The 26,338-nt window shown below is 42.5% G+C and overlaps 1 protein-coding gene across 2 annotated transcripts in view; it reads left to right on the top strand.

Annotated features, from left to right (window-relative positions):
- The window catches only part of LOC109886931 (anoctamin-4), a 51,601-nt gene that overhangs the window by 15,247 nt on the left and 10,016 nt on the right, over positions 1-26,338 (top strand). For both annotated transcript variants that reach the window (XM_031831513.1, XM_031831514.1), the window contains 15 exons: positions 8,577-8,771; positions 9,532-9,668; positions 9,994-10,146; positions 10,986-11,086; positions 11,478-11,522; positions 11,627-11,758; positions 11,936-12,042; positions 12,385-12,440; positions 12,785-12,906; positions 13,148-13,282; positions 13,585-13,681; positions 14,267-14,327; positions 22,060-22,142; positions 24,852-24,992; positions 25,275-25,439. In XM_031831513.1, coding sequence (XP_031687373.1) covers positions 8,577-8,771; positions 9,532-9,668; positions 9,994-10,146; positions 10,986-11,086; positions 11,478-11,522; positions 11,627-11,758; positions 11,936-12,042; positions 12,385-12,440; positions 12,785-12,906; positions 13,148-13,282; positions 13,585-13,681; positions 14,267-14,327; positions 22,060-22,142; positions 24,852-24,992; positions 25,275-25,439 — 1,730 coding nt within the window. The remainder of the gene's footprint in view (positions 1-8,576; positions 8,772-9,531; positions 9,669-9,993; positions 10,147-10,985; positions 11,087-11,477; positions 11,523-11,626; positions 11,759-11,935; positions 12,043-12,384; positions 12,441-12,784; positions 12,907-13,147; positions 13,283-13,584; positions 13,682-14,266; positions 14,328-22,059; positions 22,143-24,851; positions 24,993-25,274; positions 25,440-26,338) is intronic.

Genomic DNA, 26,338 nt, shown 5'->3' on the forward strand with positions numbered 1-26,338 from the left:
TCAAATCAAATCAAATGTATTTATATAGCCCTTCGTACATCAGCTGATATCTCAAAGTGCTGTACAGAAACCCAGCCTAAAACCCCAAACAGCAAGCAATGCAGGTGGAGAAGCACAGTGGCTAGGAAAAACTCCCTAGAAAGGCCAATACCTAGGAAGAAACCTAGAGAGGAACCAGGCTATGTGGGGTGGCCAGTCCTCTTCTGGCTGTGCCGGGTGGAGATTATAACAGAACATGGTCAAGATGTTCAATGTTCATAAATGACCAGCATGGTCGAATAATAATAAGGCAGAACAGTTGAAACTAGAGCAGCAGCACAGTCAGGTGGAAGTTGAAACTGGAGCAGCAGCATGGCCAGGTAGACTGGGGACAGCAAGGAGTCATCATGTCAGGTAGTCCTGGGGCATGGTCCTAGGGCTCAGGTCAGTTGAAACTGGAACAGCAGCATGGCCAGGTGGACTGGGGACAGCAAGGAGTCATCATGTCAGGTAGTCCTGGGGCATGGTCCTAGGGCTCAGGTCCTCCGAGAGAGAGAAAGAAAGAGAGAAGGAGAGAATTAGAGAACGCACACTTAGATTCACACAGGACACCGAATAGGACAGGAGAAGTACTCCAGATATAACAAACTGACCCCAGCCCCCCGACACATAAACTACTGCAGCATAAATACTGGAGGCTGAGACAGGAGGGGTCAGGAGACACTGTGGCCCCATCCGAGGACACCCCCGGACAGGGCCAAACAGGAAGGATATAACCCCACCCACTTTGCCAAAGCACAGCCCCCACACCACTAGAGGGATATCTTCAACCACCAACTTACCATCCTGAGACAAGGCTGAGTATAGCCCACAAAGATCTCCGCCACGGCACAACCCAAGGGGGGGGGGGCGCCAACCCAGACAGGATGACCACAACAGTGAATCAACCCACTCAGGTGACGCACCCCCTCCAGGGACAGCATGAGAGAGCCCCAGCAAGCCAGTGACTCAGCCCCTGTAATAGGGTTAGAGGCAGAGAATCCCAGTGGAAAGAGGGGAACCGGCCAGGCAGAGACAGCAAGGGCGGTTCGTTGCTCCAGAGCCTTTCCGTTCACCTTCCCACTCCTGGGCCAGACTACACTCAATCATATGACCCACTGAAGAGATGAGTCTTCAGTAAAGACTTAAAGGTTGAGACCGAGTTTGCGTCTCTGACATGGGTAGGCAGACCGTTCCATAAAAATGGAGCTCTATAGGAGAAAGCCCTGCCTCCAGCTGTTTGCTTAGAAATTCTAGGGACAATTAGGAGGCCTGCGTCTTGTGACCGTAGCGTACGTATAGGTATGTACGGCAGGACCAAATCAGAGAGATAGGTAGGAGCAAGCCCATGTAATGCTTTGTAGGTTAGCAGTAAAACCTTGAAATCAGCCCTTGCTTTGACAGGAAGCCAGTGTAGAGAGGCTAGCACTGGAGTAATATGATCAAATTTTTTGGTTCTAGTCAGGATTCTAGCAGCCGTATTTAGCACTAACTGAAGTTTATTTAGTGCTTTATCCGGGTAGCCGGAAAATAGAGCATTGCAGTAGTCTAACCTAGAAGTGACAAAAGCATGGATAAATTTTTCTGCATCATTTTTGGACAGAAAGTTTCTGATTTTTGCAATGTTACGTAGATGGAAAAAAGCTGTCCTCGAAATGGTCTTGATATGTTCTTCAAAAGAGAGATCAGGGTCCAGAGTAACGCCGAGGTCCTTCACAGTTTTATTTGAGACGACTGTACAACCATTAAGATTAATTGTCAGATTCAACAGAAGATCTCTTTGTTTCTTGGGACCTAGAACAAGCATCTCTGTTTTGTCCGAGTTTAATAGTAGAAAGTTTGCAGCCATCCACTTCCTTATGTCTGAAACACATGCTTCTATAGGACCTCTATGAGCTCAGCTCACTAGATTTGTGTGGTCATAAATACCATGAAATGTGAAATAAATATTCTGAATCAATACTAGTCAATCTCTTTTTCATCATGTAAGAGGTAACATTTATGGGAATGAGGGAAAAACAATTTGACTCTTGACAGAATGATTATTTTGTAGGAAACACTACTTTTCTGAATTGTTAGATATTACTGCACAGTTGGAGCTAGGAACACAAGCATTTCGCTACACCCACAATAACATCTGCCAACTATGTGTAATTGACCAAAACAATTTGATTTGATTTGCTGTGAATTGTGAGCCAGGCTAAATAATGTTAGCTAAACAGTGGCGATTTTAGCATGTAAATCTCGGTGGGGTAAACAAAATAAAATGTGGGATGCATGCCAGCAAAGCCACAACACAACACTAAACAATACATTTATTGCACTATAACAGTGACCACAAACTGGTAGGGCCTACATGTATTTTGTATTTAACCTTTATTTAACTAGGCAAATCAGTTAAGAACAAATTCTTATTTACAATGATGACCTAGGAACAGTGGGTTAACTGCCTTGTTCAGGAGCAGAATGACAGATTTTTACCTTGTCAGCTCGGCAATTCTAACTAGCAACCTTTCGGTTACTGGCCCAACGCTCTAACCACAAGGCTACCTGCCGCCCCAATAAAGCTGTCATACATAAAGCTGTCCCAACAGCAGAGTCCCAACACCTTACCACTGCTACACTTGGCTTTCAGCGGAGCCTTGTCTGGCAGCGAAGAAAGTAAATTCAGCCTAATTTACTGGCTTTTAAAAGAACATAGCTGATATGGCTGACCTGCTTAAACAAATGTGGTTTCTACTGACAATTGAGATGTACAAACTATGGCATAAGGGGACGACAAGCGGATAAGAGGCAATCCATAATTTTGATTAATGAGCGAGCAACGACGGACGTAGTCAATAACTATTTGTTCAGCACTTTTGAAATGTACAGCGGCAGAATTCAGAACATGGGCCGTTCTTAGTGTACTCCCTGTACAACAAGTCAGAACCATAGGAAAAATAAAGGGGGCACATAAACAGACAATGAAAGCTCTTACAATATTCAATTGTTACATTTCTCTAAAACAGGTTATAGACTACATGTGCACCACCAAGTTAGAACAGTAGGCAAAATTAAGAGGTGAAAATAGACAAAATTATTAGGGTGAGGCACATTGAACGCCGTTTGGGTATTTGCGTGTCAAAAATATACATGTCATATAACACTATTTGACGCATTAAATAAGCTTTTAATTTGACAAGTAAATTTACATAATTCTATTATAGAATGTTGTGTGTGCTGAATTTGCACGTGCAAGCCAAGCGCCACCACTACTATTAGTAGCACTGTACAAAACAAATTTGCGAATAGCCACACACCTGCCACAAACAATGTGTTTACAATACCACGTTGGTGAAAATTAAACAAAATATTAAGATGAGGCACATGGGCTACTAACAGCTTACTACACAACATACACTTAGTATTACTTTTTTAGCTACAGTATACATATCTCCCTGGCATATTACATCATTTATGCTGCAGCATACAATACATTTTTGGACTCACCTTGTGAAGGTGGCTTGGCGGTCCTTTGTGGGCAAATTTTGTCATCAAAGTCTGGCATTCTCTGGATTTATGGTGGGTACACTGGGGAAAAAACAGGGGTTGCTTTGTAATGTTGCAGTCAGCCACTGATTTCTTACAAACCACTCATTGTTGAATTTGTGATTTCCAACTTGTTGTGTAATCTTTATATCCAATGGCCGATGAGCACCGATACGTTTTATCTATAATTTCTATTCATTATTTCTCTTCATATATGACAGGGATTAAAAATGATTTGCCAGTAGATTGACTTAATTCATGGTGATGACTTGCTAGCTAAGACTTTGAAAGTAAGATGTTGACATGATCAGTCCAATCAAAGCTACTATACATATAATGTGATTTGACGTAATTGTATCTGTGGCCAATGATTTTGAGACTTGTAATATAACTCTATGGCAGGACCCAAAGGACTGAAATTTTGGATGTCTACTCTTACTAAGGACTTAAACTTGGCGATGACATAGTGTCCCCATGAGTGACAGAACACTGAGCCAATCTCGGCGCAATGCTCCTATTTTCTGCTGGCTCGCCCCACCACCACTGAAAGCACTGACCTGGGCTGAAACACCTCCATTTTGGAGCTGCCTCACGCAATAAAACCAAAAATATACCATGTTTGTCGCCACTGTAGCTGAATGGTGCAGCTTTACTCACAGATGAGCAAATAAAGTCACCTAAGAATCACTGTAGTCCCATGTTACATTTCCTGAGTGTAATTTCATTACAGCCACTGAATGTAACTTCGTACTTTGTTTTGCTGTCTGCTAACTTCATTGCATCTCGGTAATGGGCCCCATTCCTGGAGGAATAGAGCCTATTTTTCCCTCCATGTGGCAGACTCAATCACTAACTTAATAACTTGTCAAGTAAGACTGCTTACCTGTTCATGTGCAGAGGCCATGAGCCACTGCTGGTGCTATCTGGGATCCTTGGAACTTCCCTGCCCTTACTCTAACCATTAACCGTTTTAAATGTCAAATTCAATGGGGTGTCGTCAGAGTTGGGAAATCCCAAGGATCCCGTTTAGACTTTTCCCATGAGCCAGTCTATTTGTCCTGTAATTAGCTGGTGATGTGATGCAGCACACCTGAATGTAATGTACTTCTCATTATCAATCAGAAGTTTCTGATAATAATCTTCTCCACTGAATAGTTTGTGACTGTACAATGGTTTTGTGTGGGAAACAACTTAAACCAACTAGTTTAGCCTGAACATCCTCCTGAGATAGCTAGCATAGCAACATGTTAGCACTGGCTTGGCCTCCACGCTTATGGCATGGATTACCACATGACAATTGGCATTTTGTGTGTGTACCTTGGGTCAGGATTTTGGCCGATATGCTCATTGACTCTGTGCTGTGACTGTCTGACTCGGTGTAAATCAGTTTGTGTGTGTGTGTCTCAGTTGGTAGAGCTTGGTGCTTGCAACACCAGGGTTGTGGGTTTGATTCCCATGGGGGACCAGTATGGGAAAATACACTCACTACTGTTGATCTGGATAAGAACATCTAGTAAATGGCTAAAATGTGTGTGTGCTGCTTCCTAGTGGTCACTCAGAGGCAACAGAGCCACTGTTGTTAATTATTGATTGGCTTTATGTTTCTCTATGGACACCTAGGCTTCTATGCTGATATCATATCAAATCATCCAACCTAGATCAACCTAATCGTCTATTATTAGGCCAATCACCTTGTTCAATATTTATAATTTTCCAGGGTCTAATCTACTGACTTGTTAATATAAATCATGTAAAGTATATCTTAACATTTTCTCAATGTTGTGACTTGTGCTTAATCTTGAACTTAGAGGGTACTGTGGTAGTTGTGGTAACAGCACGATACAGACCTTGCGTTCGGAAGTAGCAGGTCATTTAGATTTTGATGGGCACAGATGGAATTTTAAAGTGTGCAAATGATATGCTTTGATGTGTCAATTCAGACCGGCAGAGCTGCGTTAGACAACTCTTTCAAATATGAATGTTATTATGGATGGAATCATTCGATTTCTATAGTGCCCTGGCTTTTATCACTCACATCTCCTCTGGGGCTGCAGTAACCTCTACTCGCGCTATAAAATACCCCCTAGCAGCTGATGGCTGAGTGAAACGTTTATTACAACTGAAGTCACTGAGGGAACCCGACCATCGATTTCATCCAGGAAGAAAGAGTTCGTGGTGGTTTTATTACCTGCTGTTATTTCAATACCTCAGCCACTGCGGGAAGGGAGCGTTCTCCCTCCCACTCCTTCTCTGTATGTCTGGGGCTCAGCAGAAATATTCTGCTGAGTCGCGGAGCTGTCACAAAGGGAAATTCAGCGTTCAGACCAGCGACGACCTTCCCCAGAGCCTCGTCAGATGGACGAGTGGGTCACATACCTCTTCAGAGGGGTTGTTGTTAACCTACTCACTAGGCCATGTTAGATAATGGCTCCTCTCAGCGGGTGCACAGGATCACTTCAGGGCACACAATTTATTTCTCTGATCAATTGCATTAGTGTCAACAATGTGCAAACAATATACCTCAGTGTTTGTATTATTTATTTTATAAAGGCTTTTTTGCTCATCTTTATTAAGGGTGTCAATTATTTCAGGCCCGACTGTATAGAGATGTATAGATATATCTATCTTCTTTGGGGCCACTGTAAAGTTTACTCATGATTTGCATGTCTGTATAATAGTGATGGGGGGTGTATTATTTTGGGACAATATTATATCAATATTTGACACAAAGTATTTCATTTTTTATTTTTTGCTACTATTGGTAGCGTTAGCTAGCGCTATCGGCTGTGGGCCTACCTGCGGTAAAACGCTGGTATTTACCTCCTATACCTTGTTCTTCATCTTCTTTTTAAATATTAAGCCAACATGGTTTCAGCACTTTTATTTCCCTGACTGATCAACACTCATTTTCTCATGGCTCTCTCGTCCCTCTGCAGCAGACATATGGTGAGCAATATATTTGAAACATCGAATCACAATAATATCACAGTATCGAATCACAATAATATCACAGTATCGAATCACAATAATATCACAGTATCGAATCACAATAATATCACAGTATCGCATCGCAACACAATCACAGTATCGCATCGCAATAAAATCACAGTATTGCATCACAATGCATATAGAATCACCATACATATCGAATCACACTGCATATAGAATCACCATACATATAGAATCACAATGCATATAGAATCACCATACATATCGAATCACACTGCATATAGAATCACCATACATATAGAATCACAATGCATATAGAATCACCATACATATAGAATCACAATGCATATAGAATCACCATACATATAGAATCACCATACATATAGAATCACCATACATATAGAATCACCATACATATCGAATCACACTGCATATAGAATCACCATACATATCGAATCACACTGCATATAGAATCACCATACATATAGAATCACCATACATATAGAATCACAATGCATATAGAATCACCATACATATAGAATCACAATGCATATAGAATCACACTGCATATGGAATCACAATACATATAGAATCACAATGCATATAGAATCACCATACATATAGAATCACCATACATATAGAATCACACTGCATATAGAATCACACTGCATATAGAATCACCATACATATAGAATCACCATACATATCGAATCACAATGCATATAGAATCACACTGCATATAGAATCACCATACATATAGAATCACCATACATATAGAATCACAATGCATATAGAATCACCATACATATAGAATCACCATACATATAGAATCACCATACATATAGAATCACACTGCATATAGAATCACCATACATATCGAATCACAATGCATATAGAATCACACTGCATATAGAATCACCATACATATAGAATCACAATGCATATAGAATCACCATACATATCGAATCACACTGCATATAGAATCACCATACATATAGAATCACAATGCATATAGAATCACCATACATATAGAATCACAATGCATATAGAATCACCATACATATAGAATCACCATACATATAGAATCACCATACATATAGAATCACCATACATATCGAATCACACTGCATATAGAATCACCATACATATCGAATCACACTGCATATAGAATCACCATACATATAGAATCACCATACATATAGAATCACAATGCATATAGAATCACCATACATATAGAATCACAATGCATATAGAATCACACTGCATATGGAATCACAATACATATAGAATCACAATGCATATAGAATCACCATACATATAGAATCACCATACATATAGAATCACACTGCATATAGAATCACACTGCATATAGAATCACCATACATATAGAATCACCATACATATCGAATCACAATGCATATAGAATCACACTGCATATAGAATCACCATACATATAGAATCACCATACATATAGAATCACAATGCATATAGAATCACCATACATATAGAATCACCATACATATAGAATCACCATACATATAGAATCACACTGCATATAGAATCACCATACATATCGAATCACAATGCATATAGAATCACACTGCATATAGAATCACCATACATATCGAATCACAATGCATATAGAATCACCATACATATGGAATCGTGAGATTTGCCATACATTATCATATCGACACCTAAGTATGGAGATGATAATATCGTGACCTCCCTGGCATTTCCCAGCACTACTATATAAGCCTCTGGATTCCCCTATCTCCCATTTCCTAACCAACAGAAGATGTCTCCTGAAGGTTTGATAAGGTCTCAAAAGTTACAATGTAAATGTTCCAGCTCCCTTACGGTTAGGTTATTTTATTTGTATTTGTATTTTATTGAACTATGTGGGTTTTATTTGACTTTATTTACTGAGCTCTGATAATACCCCTCACCCTCTCTTCTGTCATCTGTTTTCCACTAAATCTGGGGCCTCAGTCTTTACTGATGGTTGGTTATATGATGAATTCTCTCTCTATTTTTCTCTCTTTCGCTCTCTCTCTCTCTCTATTTCTCAACTCCAGGTGTGAGTTTCTCTCTACATGGGGCTGAGCTCCAATGGCAGAGCCCCCACAGACGCAGAGTTCTGCGGCCCCCGGCCCCTGGGGTTGAGGCTGCGGATTTCTCCTTCCCCCCCAACAGGTCACCAGTCAGAATGGAGGAGTCCTTGGCTGGGGCTCCGGATTCCCCCAGCACACAGGACAACGTGCCACCCCCCGGTAAGCCATTTGGCACCTCCTTCAAGGGGTACATCAACCAAATAACATTACCATAATGTAACTGTTGTGCAGCATCTTTTTAAATTTATTATTATTTATTTTTTCTCACCAATTGTTAGTAGTTACTATCTTGTCTCATCGCTACAACTCCCATATGGGCTCGGGAGAGACGAAGGTCGAAAGCCATGCGTCCCCCGAAACACAACCCAACCAAGCCGCACTGCTTCTTAACACAGCGCGCCTCCAACCAGGAAGCCAGCCGTACCAATGTGTCGGAGGAAACACAGTGCACCTGGCTACCTTGGTTAGCGTGCACTGTGCCCGGCCCGCCACAGGAGTCGCTGGTGCGCGATGAGACAAGGATATCCCTGCCGGCCAAACCCTCCCTAACCCGGACGATGCTAGGCCAATTGTGCGTCGCCCCATGGACCTCCCGGTCGCGGCCGGGCTGCGACAGAGTCTGGGCGCGAACCCAGAGTCTCTGGTGGCACAGCTAGCGCTGCGATGCAGTGCCCTAGACCACTGTGCCACCTGGGAGGCCCCAGCATATTTTTAAAGAGCACATTTTATGAGACAAAATAAACTTTTGTGAAGTTGGAATCTGAGTGGTAGTCATGCACTTCATTTTTAAAAACATTTTTCTATGTTCATTTTTTTGTTAGATTAAGTAAATTAGGAAGTAATCTAGGTGTCTACAGAATCAGAAACATATTGAGGGTTTGACCAATGACGCTGAGTTTTCTGCTGATGTTCTGTCCAGTTTTGAAGGATGTGAAGTTGTTAATGGAGAGTTTGGAGGGACTGAGCACTCCGTCCAAAGATGGCGACTCGACCCTGCTCGACCCCGGGACCAGTAGCATCCTGGACGACAACACCAGGACTGACCCGGCACCAGAGGTGAGAGGTCAATTACAGGTGTGTCCGTAAAGCACGTATGGTCGATGTGGGTTGAAGCTGGCTGCTGTCAGTGTTATTCTTATCCTCCTTGGGGGAACTGTAAAGACGTTTAGTCTTCTTAGGGTGAGCTCATTGGTTTCTTACTACGGTAGTGTGATATATAACCCTTGGAAGGGCATATTTAGATATTATGCTTATGAGCAAAGCACTTTAGCTCAACCGCCTCTGTAAATGTTAAGCAGTGCTAATGGTAAAATATATTAAAGTCACTTTGGGTCAAAACAACCTTATAGTGGTTACTCCCTCCCTCTGTTTCTCTCCCCAGGTAGGGAGAAGTAGGTCCAGTGGCTTGTGCTTCAGCGATGGCAAGTGCCACATCGACTACATCCTGGTTTACAGGAAGTCCGGTCCACAGTCGGAGAAGAGGGAAATATTTGAGCGCAACATCCGGGCCGAGGGCTTGCAGATGGAGAAGGAGGCGAGTACTACGGAGTATTACAGTAACATACTATTACAGTAACAGTATATTATAGTATGACAGTATTACAATAGTCACTGAAGCTCTGCCTGTCACTCATAAACCAATACAAATGTGCTGATGGCAAGTTTCATCCTCAATCATGTTTAGAAGGAGCAGAGAAGCAATTGTGCTGAGAGTGTGTGTGTGTGTGCGCTTTTGCATGTGTGTGAGTGGCTTATGCCTAGTGTGCTGACGCAGTAACATCAAGGTCATCATATGGAGCATTCAAAGAGACTATGCTTCTTCTCTCTTTTAACAGCATCATTTGCTGTCAGACTGCTTAGGATTACAACAAGATGCAAGGCAGAATTCTGCTTGAAATGATCAGAGAATGCAGTACTGACTATATAACTGTGCTACTGGGATTTTGAAGAAATCAAACTCACATAGTTTGGTATCTTTTAAAGATCCTAGTAAAAACTATTCCACAGCCATGACAGTGAAGGCCTGTTAACTGTTCTGAGATCAGTCACAGGAAATTGATGTCACAGGAAATGATGAGAGAGAAAAGAAAATCAATATTTCAACTGTCACTTTCTTCTTTATGTCCAGGTATGAAGTCCATAAACCTCTACTCTTGAATATTAGTCCAAATGAGGACTAAAAGAGATCCAAATAAAGTCAAATCTACTGAAGCTCGATACATGTGTGGCAACATGATTTAGAATAGAAACATTTTCATTTAAAACATTAGATTTTATATTATTCACATTTTTTCACGTGCTAAGAAACTGTTCTAAGAAATATTATCAACAGGATATAATACTTCTAATGCTGGGTCTTTTCCCCTCAAACAGTTGTCTGTGTGCAACAGTGATGTGATCTTCCTGAAGCTGCATGCTCCCTGGGAGGTGCTGTGTCGCTACGCAGAGCTTATGAACATTCGGATGCCGTTCAGGTGGGGAGACGAACACACAGCCTCTGTAGTTCCGGACACTCACACACATAAATCACATCGACAGACACTGCCTGTCTCTCTCTCTCTCCCTCTCTCGCTCTGTCTCGCTCTCTCACTCTCTCTCTCACTGACTCTCTCTGTCTCGCTCTCTCTCGCTCTCATACTATGAATCTACAATTATTTGCAATGCACTTTTATTTTCTGTATTTCTTCATGATTGTTAGATAGAATCTGACCCCTCTAGAGCACTCTCACCATTCTAACACATGTGAGCACCGGTACATGTGTTCCAGAGGTTTAAGTGACCTAGACTGCTAGACCGCCCCAGGCCACTGCAATGCATTAATGCACTGAGATTTTTAATAGTTGATAATGTTGTGGGAGTTTTCAGGAGGAAAATCTACTACATGCATCGACGGTACAAGTTCATGAGTAGGTGAGTGCGAATTGATTTATTGATTTGAATTTTGGGGCACAACCCTAATGTTAATGGTCTCTGGCTGTGTGTGATGTGGTTTGGGGTTTTCTGTCACCATCCAGGATGGAGAAGAGAATCAACAGATTTCGAGGATGGCTGCCTCGCAAACCCATGAAGTTTGACAACAACACCCTTCCTGACCTGGAGGAGAACGAGAGCTTTACCGCCCCCTTCAGTCGCTCCAGAATACATCAGTGAGTGTGTGTGTGTGTGTGTGTGTGTGTGTGTGTGTGTGTGTGTGTGTGTGTGTGTGTGTGTGTGTGTGTGTGTGTGTGTGTGTGTGTGTGTGTGAGAGTGTGTGAGTGTGTGAGTGTGTGTGTCCACACTCCTCCTGTCCTAGGATCCTTTTCTGTATCTATATTATGTTACAGTTTCACCATTCACAACAAAGACACGTTCTTCAACAACGCCACCAGGAGTCGCATCGTCCATCATATCTTGCAAAGGGTCAAATATGAGGAGGGCAAAGACAAAATGGGTGAGATTGTCATCATCGTCTAACACAGTTACAAATGTCCTCTGGATAATACATTTACACTGTAATCATTTAGCAGACGCTCTTATCCAGGGTGATTTACAGGAGCAATTAGGGTTAAGTGCCTTGCTCAAGGGTACATTGACAGATTTTTCACCTAGTCGGCTCAGAGATTCGAATCAGCGACCTTTCAGTTACTGGCCCAACGCTCCTAACCTGTAGGCCACCTGGCACCTCTCCAAGTAGTACAAGTCCACTGCTAGATGTGTTCCACGTTTGAGATACAGCATGTCTCTGGTGTGTAGAGTTATTGACGATGTCTTCATGTTCTTGTTTATGCTCCAGGGCTGAATCGTCTTTTGAGCAATAGTTCATACGAAGCAGCTTTTCCCCTTCATGAGGTAATGCACTGACACTTCACACATTGGCCCTGGAAGAGAAATATCACGTGTAGGATCTTCATTTGAGTCAGTTCACTACAGCAGGAAAATAATCCTGCAGCAACGGGAAATGTGAATTATTATTTGATTTATTTAATGGACATTTTTGTAGGGGTTGATACATTTTTCATTGGGACAAATCAAGTCTGATATTTCAAAGTGGAAATTACCAACTTTAGAAGCATTTTTAAAACTCAAATACACTACAAGTTTTCATTTCCTGTCAGCAACAAAAAAAAGTGATCAAATTAAGATCCTACATCTGTAGTTATGATGGTACATTACTTGTGTGTGTGTGTTAACAGGGGAGCTACAGAAGTAAGAACTCCATCCGGACGCATGGGGCAGAGAACCACAGACACTTGCTGTATGAATGCTGGGCCTGGTGGGGTGTGTGGTACAAGTACCAGCCACTGGACCTCATCAGGTACAACACTGTGTTAACACTCCTGCTCTAGAAGGACATCACAGGTCTAATACAATGTATTATCTGCACCTTGCAGGTTGTCCCTAGATCCTGCAAGCACAACTTCACCAGCCACGTGTATTAAAGCCACATTAATTAATCAATGAAGGAGTGAATTTACTAGATCATTAAAAACGTATGAAGCCACATCATTGCAGTGGTGGTACATAATGACATGTTTGTCTCCTGGCGGTGTTGTCAGGCGGTACTTTGGGGAGAAAATTGGTCTCTATTTTGCCTGGCTGGGTTGGTACACTGGGATGCTGTTCCCTGCGGCGCTGGTTGGGCTCATGGTCTTCCTCTACGGCTGGTTCACCTTAGACCACTGCCAGGTCAGGTAATGTGAGCTCACCTAATACTCATTGGTCTTCTTTAATTAGGTTTTACCTCATTGTTTTACCTTAGTGAAGGATAAAAATATGTATAAAATACTATGTTTGGTCTTCTGTTCTTCCACTAGAAAAAATACCAAACAGACGCATGCTTTACACTGGTGTATATTTGGCCTTAGTCTGGTAGAAGTCTATTACCAATGCTATCAATGCCTTAGTCGTGTGGCAACACTGACACAGGCTGATAAATGCACTAAGAATTGATGAGTGTATGGAACCAGGCTAAAGGTTGTCTGTGATTCTCCAGTAAAGAAATCTGCCAGGCCACTGACATCATCATGTGCCCCATATGTGACGAGTACTGCCCCTACCTGAGACTCTCAGACAGCTGCATCTATGCCAAGGTGACTTCCGTACTACCATGTAGAGTATGTTAAACATTTGCCCCAGACTGAGCACTGCTGACAAACATCAGGGCAGTTGTGGCTAATTCCGATCCTGGAGAGCCACTGTGTGATTCAAATGATTAACTAACGATGGTCATAAATGTAGACCATAATTATTTTGTGTTAGAGCTGGGCTGAAACAAAAGCCTGCGTACACTGCAGCACTCCAGGAACAGTGATTTTTGTCATACTTTTAAAACAATATTGCATTTTTTGACAAACATTTATTCCAGAGCTATGCCACAGTAACATAAGTATAACACATTTAGCAAGGTAACCTTTTTACTTTACATTTTTGTCATTTAGCAGATGTTCCTATCCAGAGCAACTTGTAGTAGTGAATGAATACATTTTCATACTGGTCCCTCATGGGAATCGAACCCACAACCCTGGCGTTTCCAGCATCTCGCTCTACCAACTGAGTTTACACGGGACTTTCTATATCTTTCTATACAAATGTGAATACTTTGTGTTTGCACTGAATTCATGTTTTCAGAAATCATTTCTCTAAGCAATTGCTATTGATGTGTTTCTTGGCTTTAGGTCACCCATCTGTTTGACAACGGAGCAACAGTTTTCTTTGCAGTATTCATGGCTGTGTGGGGTGAGTTTTTATCATTTAGTATAAATATGATAGGTTCAATTTAAAACATCTAATTGTATTGAAAAATAAAGTTTAAGAAGTAACTTACTCAACAGTTTAATGGATCAGCATTCCATGCTCACTATATTTAAGTGTCAGTATTTACAGCGAAGTGTTACAGGGTCCTCCTCAGCATTGCACAAGATCCCAGGGAAAGAGTGTATAGGGAGAGTTAGTGCAGGGCCCGGCCTCCTCATCGTCATAGCAGCAGGGTCTAGGCAGGGAGGATTCAGCCACTTCTACGTCATAACGACAGTAAGCCGGTGGTTTCAGACTCTTCATGTCCTCGGAGAGTTGAATGATGGAGGAAGGGACTGAAACATATGGAAGACAGGTGTTATTGCCTCCTGTTTAGTCAAATGAAAGGTCGCATTTCAACCTGCTTAACTTTTGATTTCGGAATGTAGTGAGATCGAAAGTGCTCAGTGGATTTGATAAAACAAAAACAAAAGTTTTTGTCAAACTACATACTTGCCTTGGTCAGTTCATTGATCACTGCACTGTCAAGGCAACATCCCTGGAATAGACCTACCTGATGTGAGGAGCTTCCCCGTAGAGGGCAGGTTTTTAAGAGCCTGCTTTAGCCTCTTGTCAAAACTCCAGCACTTCAGCAGGCAGAACACAGCTAGGTAGAACTGCAGGCCAAAGGCCAACAGAAGCGCCAGCCAAATGAAGACCTGGGTGGCTGTGTGAGAAGACAGGGGGGGGGAAAGAGTTAGGGAGAGAAAGAGTGAGTGAGATAAAGGAAGAGAGCAAAGCTGGTAGACTGACATGGAGGAAGGGATGATCAAATGTCTACAGTTTATCCAAAATGTCCCTGGGGAAATGGACCTGGATTAGACCAAGCACCTCTGGACAAGCGCTCCTAATGGCCAGGGCCAAGCCCTTTGGACAAGAGCTTCTAATGGCCAGGGCCAAGCCCTCTGGACAAGCGCTCCTAATGGCCAGGGCCAAGCCCTCTGGACAAGCGCTCCTAATGGCCAGGGCCAAGCCCTCTGGACAAGCGCTCCTAATGGCCAGGGCCAAGCCCTCTGGACAAGCGCTCCTAATGGCCAGGGCCAAGCCCTCTGGACAAGCGCTCCTAATGGCCAGGGCCAAGCCCTCTGGACAAGCGCTCCTAATGGCCACGGCCAAGCCCTCTGGACAAGCGCTCCTAATGGCCAGGGCCAAGCCCTTTGGACAAGCGCTCCTAATGGCCAGGGCCAAGCCCTCTGGACAAGCGCTCCTAATGGCCAGGGCCAAGCCCTCTGGACAAGCGCTCCTAATGGCCAGGGCCAAGCCCTCTCGACAAGCGCTCCTAATGGCCAGGGCCAAGCCCTCTGCACAAGCGCTCCTAATGGCCAGGGCCAAGCCTTCTGGACAAGCGCTCCTAATGGCCAGGGCCAAGCCCTCTGGACAAGCGCTCCTAATGGCCAGGGCCAAGCCCTCTGGACAAGCGCTCCTAATGGCCAGGGCCAAGCCCTCTGGACAAGCGCTCCTAATGGCCAGGGCCAAGCCCTCTGCACAAGCGCTCCTAATGGCCAGGGCCAAGCCCTCTGCACAAGCGCTCCTAATGGCCAGGGCCAAGCCTTCTGGACAAGCGCTCCTAATGGCCAGGGCCAAGCCCTCTGGACAAGCGCTCCTAATGGCCAGGGCCAAGCCCTCTGGACAAGCGCTCCTAATGGCCAGGGCCAAGCCCTCTGGACAAGCGCTCCTAATGGCATGCATGCAAGGGAAAACCAATTTGACTCGCTATTTGTTCTCCACAGACATTTTATACAGACCAAGGATGGGCGGGGTGTTTCACATGCACTTCAAATGAGTCCGGTACTTCTGCTTATCACCACAGATAGTAGACTGAGAAAGACCAATCATAGCAAGGACATGTCCAGTCCCCCACACCACCGGGGACAACAGGAACCATGAAAGATGGTTTGACAGGAAATTACAACAGGGCAGTTTAGAAACAGTTCTAAAACAAACGGCTTATATTACATATCAGGGAACAGAACAACCTTAAAGACAAGACGAAGAACAGGATGACCTGTGTCGTCTTCAGGTCATGTAAAATTAAAAATCGAATTTCCTCTTCCACACCAGTCCTCTTCCATCTGTATTCCAGAAATGTACACGATTGAACAATAGGCATGAACAATGGCTTTAATACACTGTAGATACCTGACTGTAAGCTGCCCAAACACTAATCCATATTACCAGTCCTCTATTTTCCAGATAGTTCAAATAAGAAATACAAGTTGTGTGATGTATCTTCGATTCTTCTCAGGTGACTTCCAAAGCTGAGGTGGTGAGTGCGCTGCCAGACTGTGCTCATATTAAAATAGCTGTAACTCTTAGTTTTTCAATTATTGATTGCACTGCAAATTCAGACATTGTCTTCAGGGCTAATGGAAACCACTCTTCTAAATGTCCTTGTCGTTCATCTTTTATGGTGAGGAATTTATGGTATAGAGGGATTTAACTTCCACATACGTTGGATCAGGTATTCATTACACACTCTACATATAATACTGTACTGTAAGTCAGCAATTTAAATTCAGTTTATCCAAGAATAATTAATTGACCAACACAGACAATGGAGCAATGCTCCAAGGTGCATTCTAGGCCATTTTCACGTGCAATATATAGCACTTGATTTACAGTTGAAGTAGGAAGTTTACATTACACTTAGGTTGGAGTCATTAAAACTCATTTTTCAACCACTCCACAAATTTCTTGTTAACAAACTAGTTTTGGCAAGTGGATTAGGACATCTACTTTGTGCATGACACAAGTCATTTTTCCAACAATTGTTTACAGACAGATTATTCACTTCTAATTCAATGTATCACAATTCCAGTGGGTCAGAAGTTTACATACACTAAGTTGACTGTGCCTTTAAACAGCTTGGAAAATTCCAGAACATGATGTCTTGGCTTTAGAAGCCTCTGATAGGCTACTTGACATCATTTGAGTCAATCGTAGGTGTACCTGTGGATGTATTTCAAGGACTACCTTCAAACTCAGTGCCTCTTTGCTTGACATCATGGGGAAATCAAAAGAAATCAGCCAAGACCTCAGAAAAAAAATGGTAGACTTCCACAAGTCTGGTTCATCCTTGGGAACAATTTCCAAACGCCTGAAGTTACTACGTTCTTCTGTACAAACAATTAGTATGCAAGTGTAAACACCATGGGACCACGCAGGCTCCATACCGCTCAGGAAGGAGATGCGTTCTGTCTCCTAGAGATGAACGTACTTTGGTGCGAAAAGTGCAAATCAATCACAGGACAACAGCAAAGGACCTTGTGAAGATGCTGGACGACACATTTACAAAAGTATCTATATCCACAGTAAAACGAGTCCTATAACAACATAACCCAAAAGGCCGTTCAGCAAGGAAGAAGCCACTGCTCCAAAACCGCCATAAAAAAGCCAGACTATGGTTTTGTAACTGCACATGGGGACAAAGATCGTACTTTTTGGAGAAATGCCCTCTGGTCTGATGAAACAAAAATAGACCTGTTTGGCCATAATGACCATCGTTATGTTTGGAGGAAAATAGGGGAGGCTTGCAAGCTGAAGAACACCATCTCAACCCGTGAAGCACGGGGGTGGAAGCATCATGTTGTGGGGGTGCTTTGCTGCAGGAGTGACTGGTGCACTTCACAAAATAGATGGCATCATGAAGAGGGGGAATCATGTGGATATTGAAGCAAGATCTCAAGACATCAGTCAGGAAGTTTAAGCTTGGTCGCGAATGGGTCTTCCAAATGGACATTGACCCCAAGCATACTTCTAAAGTTGTTGCAAAATTGCTTAAGGACAACAAAGTCAAGGTATTGGAGTGGCCATCACAAAGCCCTGACCTCTATCCTAAAGAACATTTGTGGGAAGAACAGAAAAAGCGTGTGCGAGCAAGGAGGCCTACAAACCTGACTCAGTTACACCAGCTCTGTCAAGAGGAATGGGACAAAATTCACCCAACTTATTGTGTGAAGCTTGTGGAAGGCTACCCAAAACGTTTGACTCAAGTTAAACAATTTAAAGGCAATGCTACTAATTGAGTGTATGTAAACTTCTGACCCACTGGGAATGTGATGAAAGCTGAAATAAAATACTCTACTATTATTCTGACATTCCACATTGTTAAAATAAAGTGGTGATCATAACTGACCTAAAAAGGGGAATTTGTTTTAGGATTAAATGTCAGGAATTGTGAAAAACTGAGTTTAAATGTATTTGGCTAAGGTGTATGTCAACTTCCGACTTCAGCTGTATGTGATTCACTCACCCGCCGTTGGCGTGGGTTCTGGCTGCCAGACCCAGACGTCTGACTGGGAAAGGTCCAGAGAGAAGCTGTCATTCTGGGGATGGCCCATCGCTCTACTCCTTTACACCGGACCAGGACCAATCTAGACAAGACGGAGACATTAGCATGTAGCGTCAACCACATATTGCTTTAGATAACAACAACTTGGACTTGACAGAGGCTGTCATAATTCTTCTTAAGAGCTTGTGACAGTAGGGTTTGCATGTTTCTTCCATGCATGTTATGGTTACTGATTGCATACTTCATGAGTCAAGATTTTTGTCATACTGTTCACTGTTTGAATGGTCACGTGTTGATCAGTGGTCGTTGTTTGTGATGGCTTTACTAACATGGAACCCAAAACGGCTTCGAACGTGCGATATCGTGCATACATTTATTTTGTCCTCCCACACCAAACGCGATCACGACACGCAGGTTAAAATATCAAAACAAACTCTGAACCAATTACATTAATTTGGGGACAGGTCGAAAAGCATTAAACATGGCAATTTAGCTAGTTAGCTTGCACTTGCTAGCTAATGTTAATTAGCTAGCTGAATCGTTTCTAGTCATCTCTCCTCCTTACAGGCTTTTTCATCTTTGAACTTATTTGGTGATTGGCATCTAACTTAATTTTACCACAATGACCGGCAAAACATTTTGTCTTTCAATCACCCACATGGGTATAACCAATGAGGAGATGGCACGTGGGTACCTGCTTCTATAAACCAATGAGGAGATGAGAGAGGCAGGACTTTCAGCGCGTCAGAAATAGGAATGATTTCTATTTTAGCCCTTGGCAACGCAGACGCTCGTTGGCGCGTGCGAGCAGTGTGGGTGCAATAATTGAATAACATGGATTTCTACATTTATTTTGCGACGTGTCCGGTCTGGTCAGCATGTTAGGCATCGTGTACTTAAAGCTTGAATCCAGCAGTGAAACTGTCACATCTGTTTGCGATATTACAACAACAAAGACGTTACTTAAAACAACAAACTGTTTTTCCCCCCTCGGACATCTTTGCATGCGCGAGAGAACAGCAGAGTATGTACGATGCTGGATGCTTATTTCCTCAAAACAAGAACGGGTGGGGTGCCAGTGGTGCTGTTTCGCCAATTGCGGATTTCTTCCCTAATGTGTTAGTGAGATTCATGTGTAGGATAATGGGGTCAAATGTAGGTTAAATCTCCAACATTCATCATTCTCTTGAGTGCAATGTCTACTAAAAATATTTGATCTAACCCTGCCTTTAATTAATTAGTCACAAATTGGCGATTTCATCTCCTTGGTACAAAGTTACAGTACTTCAATGGTCAAATTGTCACGGCTGTTGAAAGGAGAGGCCCAAGGTGCAGCGTGGTTAGCGTACATTTTCTGTTTATTTGGGAAAAAAACGAACATAAACAACAATCACTAGAAAAACAAACCATGAAGCTAAAGGCTATGTGCCCTAAACAAAGTCAACTTCCCACCAAGAAAGGAGAGAAAAAGGGCTACTTAAGTATGGTTCCCAATCAGAGACAACGATAGACAGCTGTCCCTGATTGAGAACCATACCCGGCCAAAACATAGAAACACCAAATCATAGAAAACGAAACATAGAATGCCCACTCCAAATCACACCCTGACCAAACCAAATAGAGACATTAAAACGCTCTCTACGGTCAGGGCGTGGCACAAATATATTGCGTGAACTCTGCTTCACTCAACTTCATGCAACAAAGTAGATCAGCTGAAAACGTGAAACAGTTACAGTAGGTAGCAAAAATGAATAAACTAACCTGAAACATGTAAGTAATACATGTTAGCTACACTTCAATAGCACACTACTCTTTTGTAACAATCCCATAGCCTACTCACGTTTTTAGTATTTTTGTTGTTTTTGTTGCTAGAGCAAATTATGGAAAATCTACAAGTGATAAACAACCTAACTGCATTCGGTGCTCTTTCATCGGGTAGATTGCATTTTCTGTAGTGCAATTACATTTACATTTTAGTCATTTATCTGACACAATATCCAGACACACTTATAATCATGTAGGTGCATAGAAGTGGAACCAACCACAGGTATAAAAGTATGACAATAAAGCAAAGCATTTCAAAATACATTTGGGATTAATCAAGGCTAAATAACTGCATAGGCCCTCAGATACTTAATACAGCATGGTTCCCCAACTGGCGGGCCGTGGGCCGAATTTGGCCCGCTGGTGCTTTTTTTTGGCCCCCAAAGTTTTCTGAGCAAAAACGTTTTCTTTTTTTTTGTGGTGAATTTTCATTGTTGGACATGAGACTGTAAAAAAGAAAACAGTTCATCAGCTTTAAGTTACTTTAATTGAAGAAATCTGTTCCCAAGTATTCTCACGCATAATAGAGAGACAGGACGTGATCATATACAAATGCAAGCAAGGTTTGAAATGATTGTTTTAGTCAAACATAATCTGTTTGGGTAGTCTTTTTGCAGTCTACAAATTATTTGTAGTTATGTTCTAACCTCCTAACCATCCGCTCAAGAAAAAAACGTCCCGCGGCTGAATCTAGTTGATGATCCCTGCAATACAGTATCGTTGGACTGCCTGTAAATAAGTATACAACTCAACCTACCTGGGTTTGTCTGGAGAGCAGGGGATCTTGCTGCAGGGCCTTGCTGTTGTCCAACACTGACTATTTCTTGGCATTCACCTACAGTAGAATACCCATTGAAATCACTTCATTAACATTCCTCTCAAGTGAGCTCCCCTGCTGCTGGCTCTGCAGAAACATGTGCCATTCCACCAAAAGAGACCGCTAGTCACTGGCCGGCCTCGTGCAACTGTCTGGAACTACTAAAACATGTGCCTTTCCATTCAGAGCTACTAGTTTAACTGATCCTATTCCAGCCTCTGCAAAGAGATATTGCTCTGATTGTCAAGTGACACACTGGTAAACAGGTTGGCAATGGGTAACCCATCCAAAGGACCTTGTTCAGGAGAACCTTTCCTCTCTCTCTTCAGTGCTTTAAAGGCAGCAATGGCTTGTTGGTGAAATGACCTATTGTGACCATCCTAAATAGCTAAACTAGTGAACGATTTTAGATAACTGAAGTAACAGTATGTATCCTGGCACCCAGCAACCCTGCTGCAAAATACTTGTGTTATTGTCTTATCTGAATGTGTAGAACTTCTAATCATTTTAAGTCATGCAAAACAACCTTCCTTCGACAAAGAAAGCGATGGTTGAATTTAAAGGGTTCCTGTTTTTGGCAGCATTGCAAGAGATGGTTGAATTTAAATGATTCTGTTTGTAATACATTGCCAACATTGTTTTATAGCTTGAACACAAGTGTACATATTTGTCCCACATTGAATATGACACATACTCACCTAGCCTTAACAACCCTCAAACACTAACCTAGTTGTGTATTTTAGCAACCGTGTTTCTCGAGTTCTGGAAGAGGCGGCGAGCGGTCCTTGCATATGACTGGGACCTAATTGACTGGGAGGAAGAGGAGGTAAATATATCTTCATTATGATCAGCATCATCAAATTAGAAATTATCTCCCAGGCAAAACGTGTGTGTGTTTCTAGCAAGAAGAACTTTTCAGATTTTTTTGAGATTTTTTAAAATACATTTCTTATAAGATTTTAACAATCATACCATGAAGGTCCTAGGGACGTTCCACTTTGCTGAAATATACAAAATATTACAAGAGGGAGCATTGCCTTTAGATTCCCACTCGGGTTATGACTAGGTATGAGTAGTGGGAACTGGGTTACTGAGATTTTCCACCCAAACCCAATCCATTTTCTCTGGATAAATAACAGCAAGAAACCTGTAAATTATTTATAGTCCTTCTCTCTGCTATCGCATACAGTGGGGCAAAAAAGTATTTAGTCAGTCACCAATTGTGCAAGTTGTCCCACTTAAAAAGATGAGAGAGGCCTATGACTTTCATCATAGGTACACTTCAACTATGACAGGAAAAATGAGGGAAAAAATCCTGAAAATCACATTGTAGGATTTTTAATGAATTTATTTGCAAATTATGGTGGAAAATAAGTATTTGGTCAATAACAAAAGTTTATCTCAATACTTTGTTATATACCCTTTGTTGGCAATGACAGAGGTCAAACATTTTCTGTAAGTCTTCACAAGGTTTTCACACACTGTTGCTGGTATTTTGGCCCATTCCTCCATGCAGATCTCCTCTAGAGCAGTGATGTTTTGGGGCTGTTGACGGGCAACACAGACTTTCAACTCCCTCCAAAGATTTTCTATGGGGTTGAGATCTGGAGACTGGCTAGGCCACTCCAGGACCTTGAAATCCTTCTTACGAAGCCACTCCTTCGTTGCCCGGGCGGTGTATTTGGGATCATTGTCATGCTGAAAGACCCAGCCATGTTTCATCTTCAATGCCCTTGCTGATGGAAGGAGGTTTTCACTCAAAATCTCACGATACATGGCCCCATTCATTCTTTCCTTTACACGGATCAGTCGTCCTGGTCCCTTTGCAGAAAAACAGCCCCAAAGCATGATGTTTCCACCCCCATGCTTCACAGTAGGTATGGTGTTCTTTGGATGCAACTCAGCATTCTTTGTCCTCCAAACACAACGTGGTAAAAATCATCTGACCATATGACATTCTCCCAATCTTCTTCTGGATCATCCAAATGCTCTCTAGCAAACTTCAGACAGGCCTGGACATGTACTGGCTTAAGCAGGGGGACACGTCTGACACTGCAGGATTTGAGTCCCTGGCGGAGTAGTGTGTTACTGATGGTAGGCTTTGTTACTTTGGTCCCAGCTCTCTGCATGTCATTCACTAGGTCCCCCTGTGTGGTTCTGGGATTTTTGCTCACCGTTCTTGTGAACATTTTGACCCCACGGGGTGAGATCTTGCCCCAGATCGAGGGAGATTGTCAGTGGTCTTGTATGTCTTCCATTTCCTAATAATTGCTCCCACAGTTGATTTCTTCAAACCAAGCTGCTTACCTATTGCAGATTCAGTCTTCCCAGCCTGGTGCAGGTCTACAATTTTGTTTCTAGTGTCTTTGACAGCTCTTTGGTCTTGGCCATAGTGGAGTTTGGAGTGTGACTGTTTGAGGTTGTGGACAGGTGTCTTTTATACTGATAACAAGTTCAAACAGGTGCCATTAATACAGGTAACGAGTGGAGGACAGAGGAGCCTCTTAAAGAAGAAGTTACAGGTCTGTGAGAGACAGAAATCTTGCTTGTTTTTAGGTGACCAAATACTTATTTTCCACCATAATTTGCAAATAAATTCATTCAAAATCCTACAATGTGATTTTCTGGATTTTTTTCTCATTTTGTTTGTCATAGTTGAAGTGTACCTATGATGAAAATTACAGGCCTCTCTCATCTTTTTAAGTGGGAGGACTTGCACAATTGGTGGCTGACTAAATACTTTTTTGCCCCGCTGTATCTCCATGATCAATCATCAATGCTCACATTGAGGACAGACAGCCCACCTCAGTATGGAGAACAGAATTTTTACAATTATTTTTATGTTGAGGTACATTCATGTAATATATCTTTTTAAACACCCCCTTTCTCAAATTAGGGTTTTACATTGAATAAAAAATATATACATTCTGCCCACTTATTTTCCTTCCAAATGTGTTTGCCAGTTTTGTACATATCTAAATATTACCAAAAGGGAGGGTTATACGCTAATACACACGTCACACAACATTAGGGGAAATATTATGAAAGTTGTGTATATATAGGTGTAAGCCTACTAATTATAGAAATGTAAAATAGGCCTTACTACATACATTTTTTTTCAATCAAATTTACTTGCCTATAATTGTAGCTTTGTAGGCCGCATGTCCTGCACCAGCATAACAGCTTCTCTCCCAGCGTCATGGTTGAGAGATGTCCACATAATACAGTGACACAGTCCACACTCCAAAAATGAAACACTTTGAATGACACTTCCAGTTTTGGTGGGAAGTACTGGGTTACCCGGGAGAAAAGTGGTTTTATTCTCGGGATTGAACATTTGTAAAATACCAGGAAAATGTTCAACCTTGGTTATGACACTCTGCTGTGTTCTTGAAATACCCACAGTTATGCGTTCTACAGCTGTTTCAAGAAAGCCAAGGAGACGTGTCATGATCACGTTCCTAGAACATTTTGCAGACGTTTGCAGAACATTCTAGGAGCGTTTGTGGCTCAGCCAGCTTTCTGTGTGCTGCAGGAGGAAATCCGCCCCCAGTTTGAGGCCAAATATTCCAAAAAGGAGAGGATGAACCCCATATCTGGAAAGCCTGAGCCGTACCAGGCCTTTACAGACAAGTACAGCCGACTCATCGTCTCAGCTTCTGGAATCTTCTTTATGGTAAGACCCTGGAGTAGGTATAGTGAATATTTCATAATAAATTCATTTGAGTAGGGACAGATTCATTAAAATGTTTTGCATGTTGCCTCGTGCTTGCCGCAAAACCAGTTTCCCACTGGGTTTTGTTTGAATTCGTTCAAATCTTCAGTAAGTGGCCCATGCAGGAATCAAACCCACCACTGTGACGTTGCAAGCAAGCCAACACAAGCCAGTGAGCTATCAATCAGATTTGCCTTGTTGCTATCGGTGTGTCTGACCAGAATGTTTTATTGACCTACTCAGATCCTGGTGGTGATCGCTGCCGTCTTCGGCATCGTGATTTACCGCGTGATCACAGTCAGCACTTTTGCCGCCTTCGGCTGGGCTCTCATCAGGAATAACTCTCAGGTGGCCACCACCGGCACAGCCGTGTGCATCAACTTCTGCATCATCATGCTCCTCAATGTGGTAAGGGCTTTGTTGAGAAATGCATTTAGGATTATGAGATTAAAAAAGTGGCATATATATATACACACACTGAGTGTACACAACATTAGGAACACCTGCTCCACCCAAAGGACATCTGGCAAACCAGTGGTTAAAAACGGGTAATTGATGAAAGGGGACAAAGGAGGCTGACACAAATTGTGCAGAGCAGCAGACGTGCTACAGTTAGTCAACTGACAGTCCAGTACAACATTGGTGCCCAAAAACGCACAAAAGAATGCACAACTCGTCATACCTTGACACGAATGGGGTATGGCAGCCGACAACCTTACAGAGTTCCACTTCTTTCATTAAAAACAAGAAACTGTGTTTGCAATGGGCTAAGCAACGAAGACACTGGAGAATTGGAAACACATTGCCTGGTCTGAGGAATCCTGGTTCCTGCTTTTTCACATTGATGTGTGTCAACATTGCAGCCTAGTGGTGATGGTGTGGGGTGTGTTTTCATGGCACACATTAGGCCCCTTGATAAAAGTGGAGCAACATTTGAATGCCAAAGCATATCTGAACATCATTGCCAATCAGGTGCATCCCTTCATGGCAGCAGTGTATCTGTCTGCAAATAGATTTTTAACAGCAGGATAATGCCCCATGACACAAGGCTAGGATTGTCCAGAAAAGGTTCCAAGAACATGAATGAATTCAGCTTAATGCAGTGGCCTGCCCAGTCATCAGATCTCAATCCAATTGAGCATCTGTGGGATGAGATGGAACAAGCTATTTGGAGTAGAGATCCACTACCAGTAATTCATGGGGGAATCATAGGAGTCAACATGGGCCAGCATCCCTGTGGAACGCTTTCGACGCCTTGTCCATGACCCGATGAATTGAGGCTGTTCTGAGGGCAAAGGGGGGTGCAA

This window comes from Oncorhynchus kisutch, linkage group LG9, assembly GCF_002021735.2.
Source record: "Oncorhynchus kisutch isolate 150728-3 linkage group LG9, Okis_V2, whole genome shotgun sequence".
Lineage (NCBI taxonomy): Eukaryota > Metazoa > Chordata > Actinopteri > Salmoniformes > Salmonidae > Oncorhynchus > Oncorhynchus kisutch.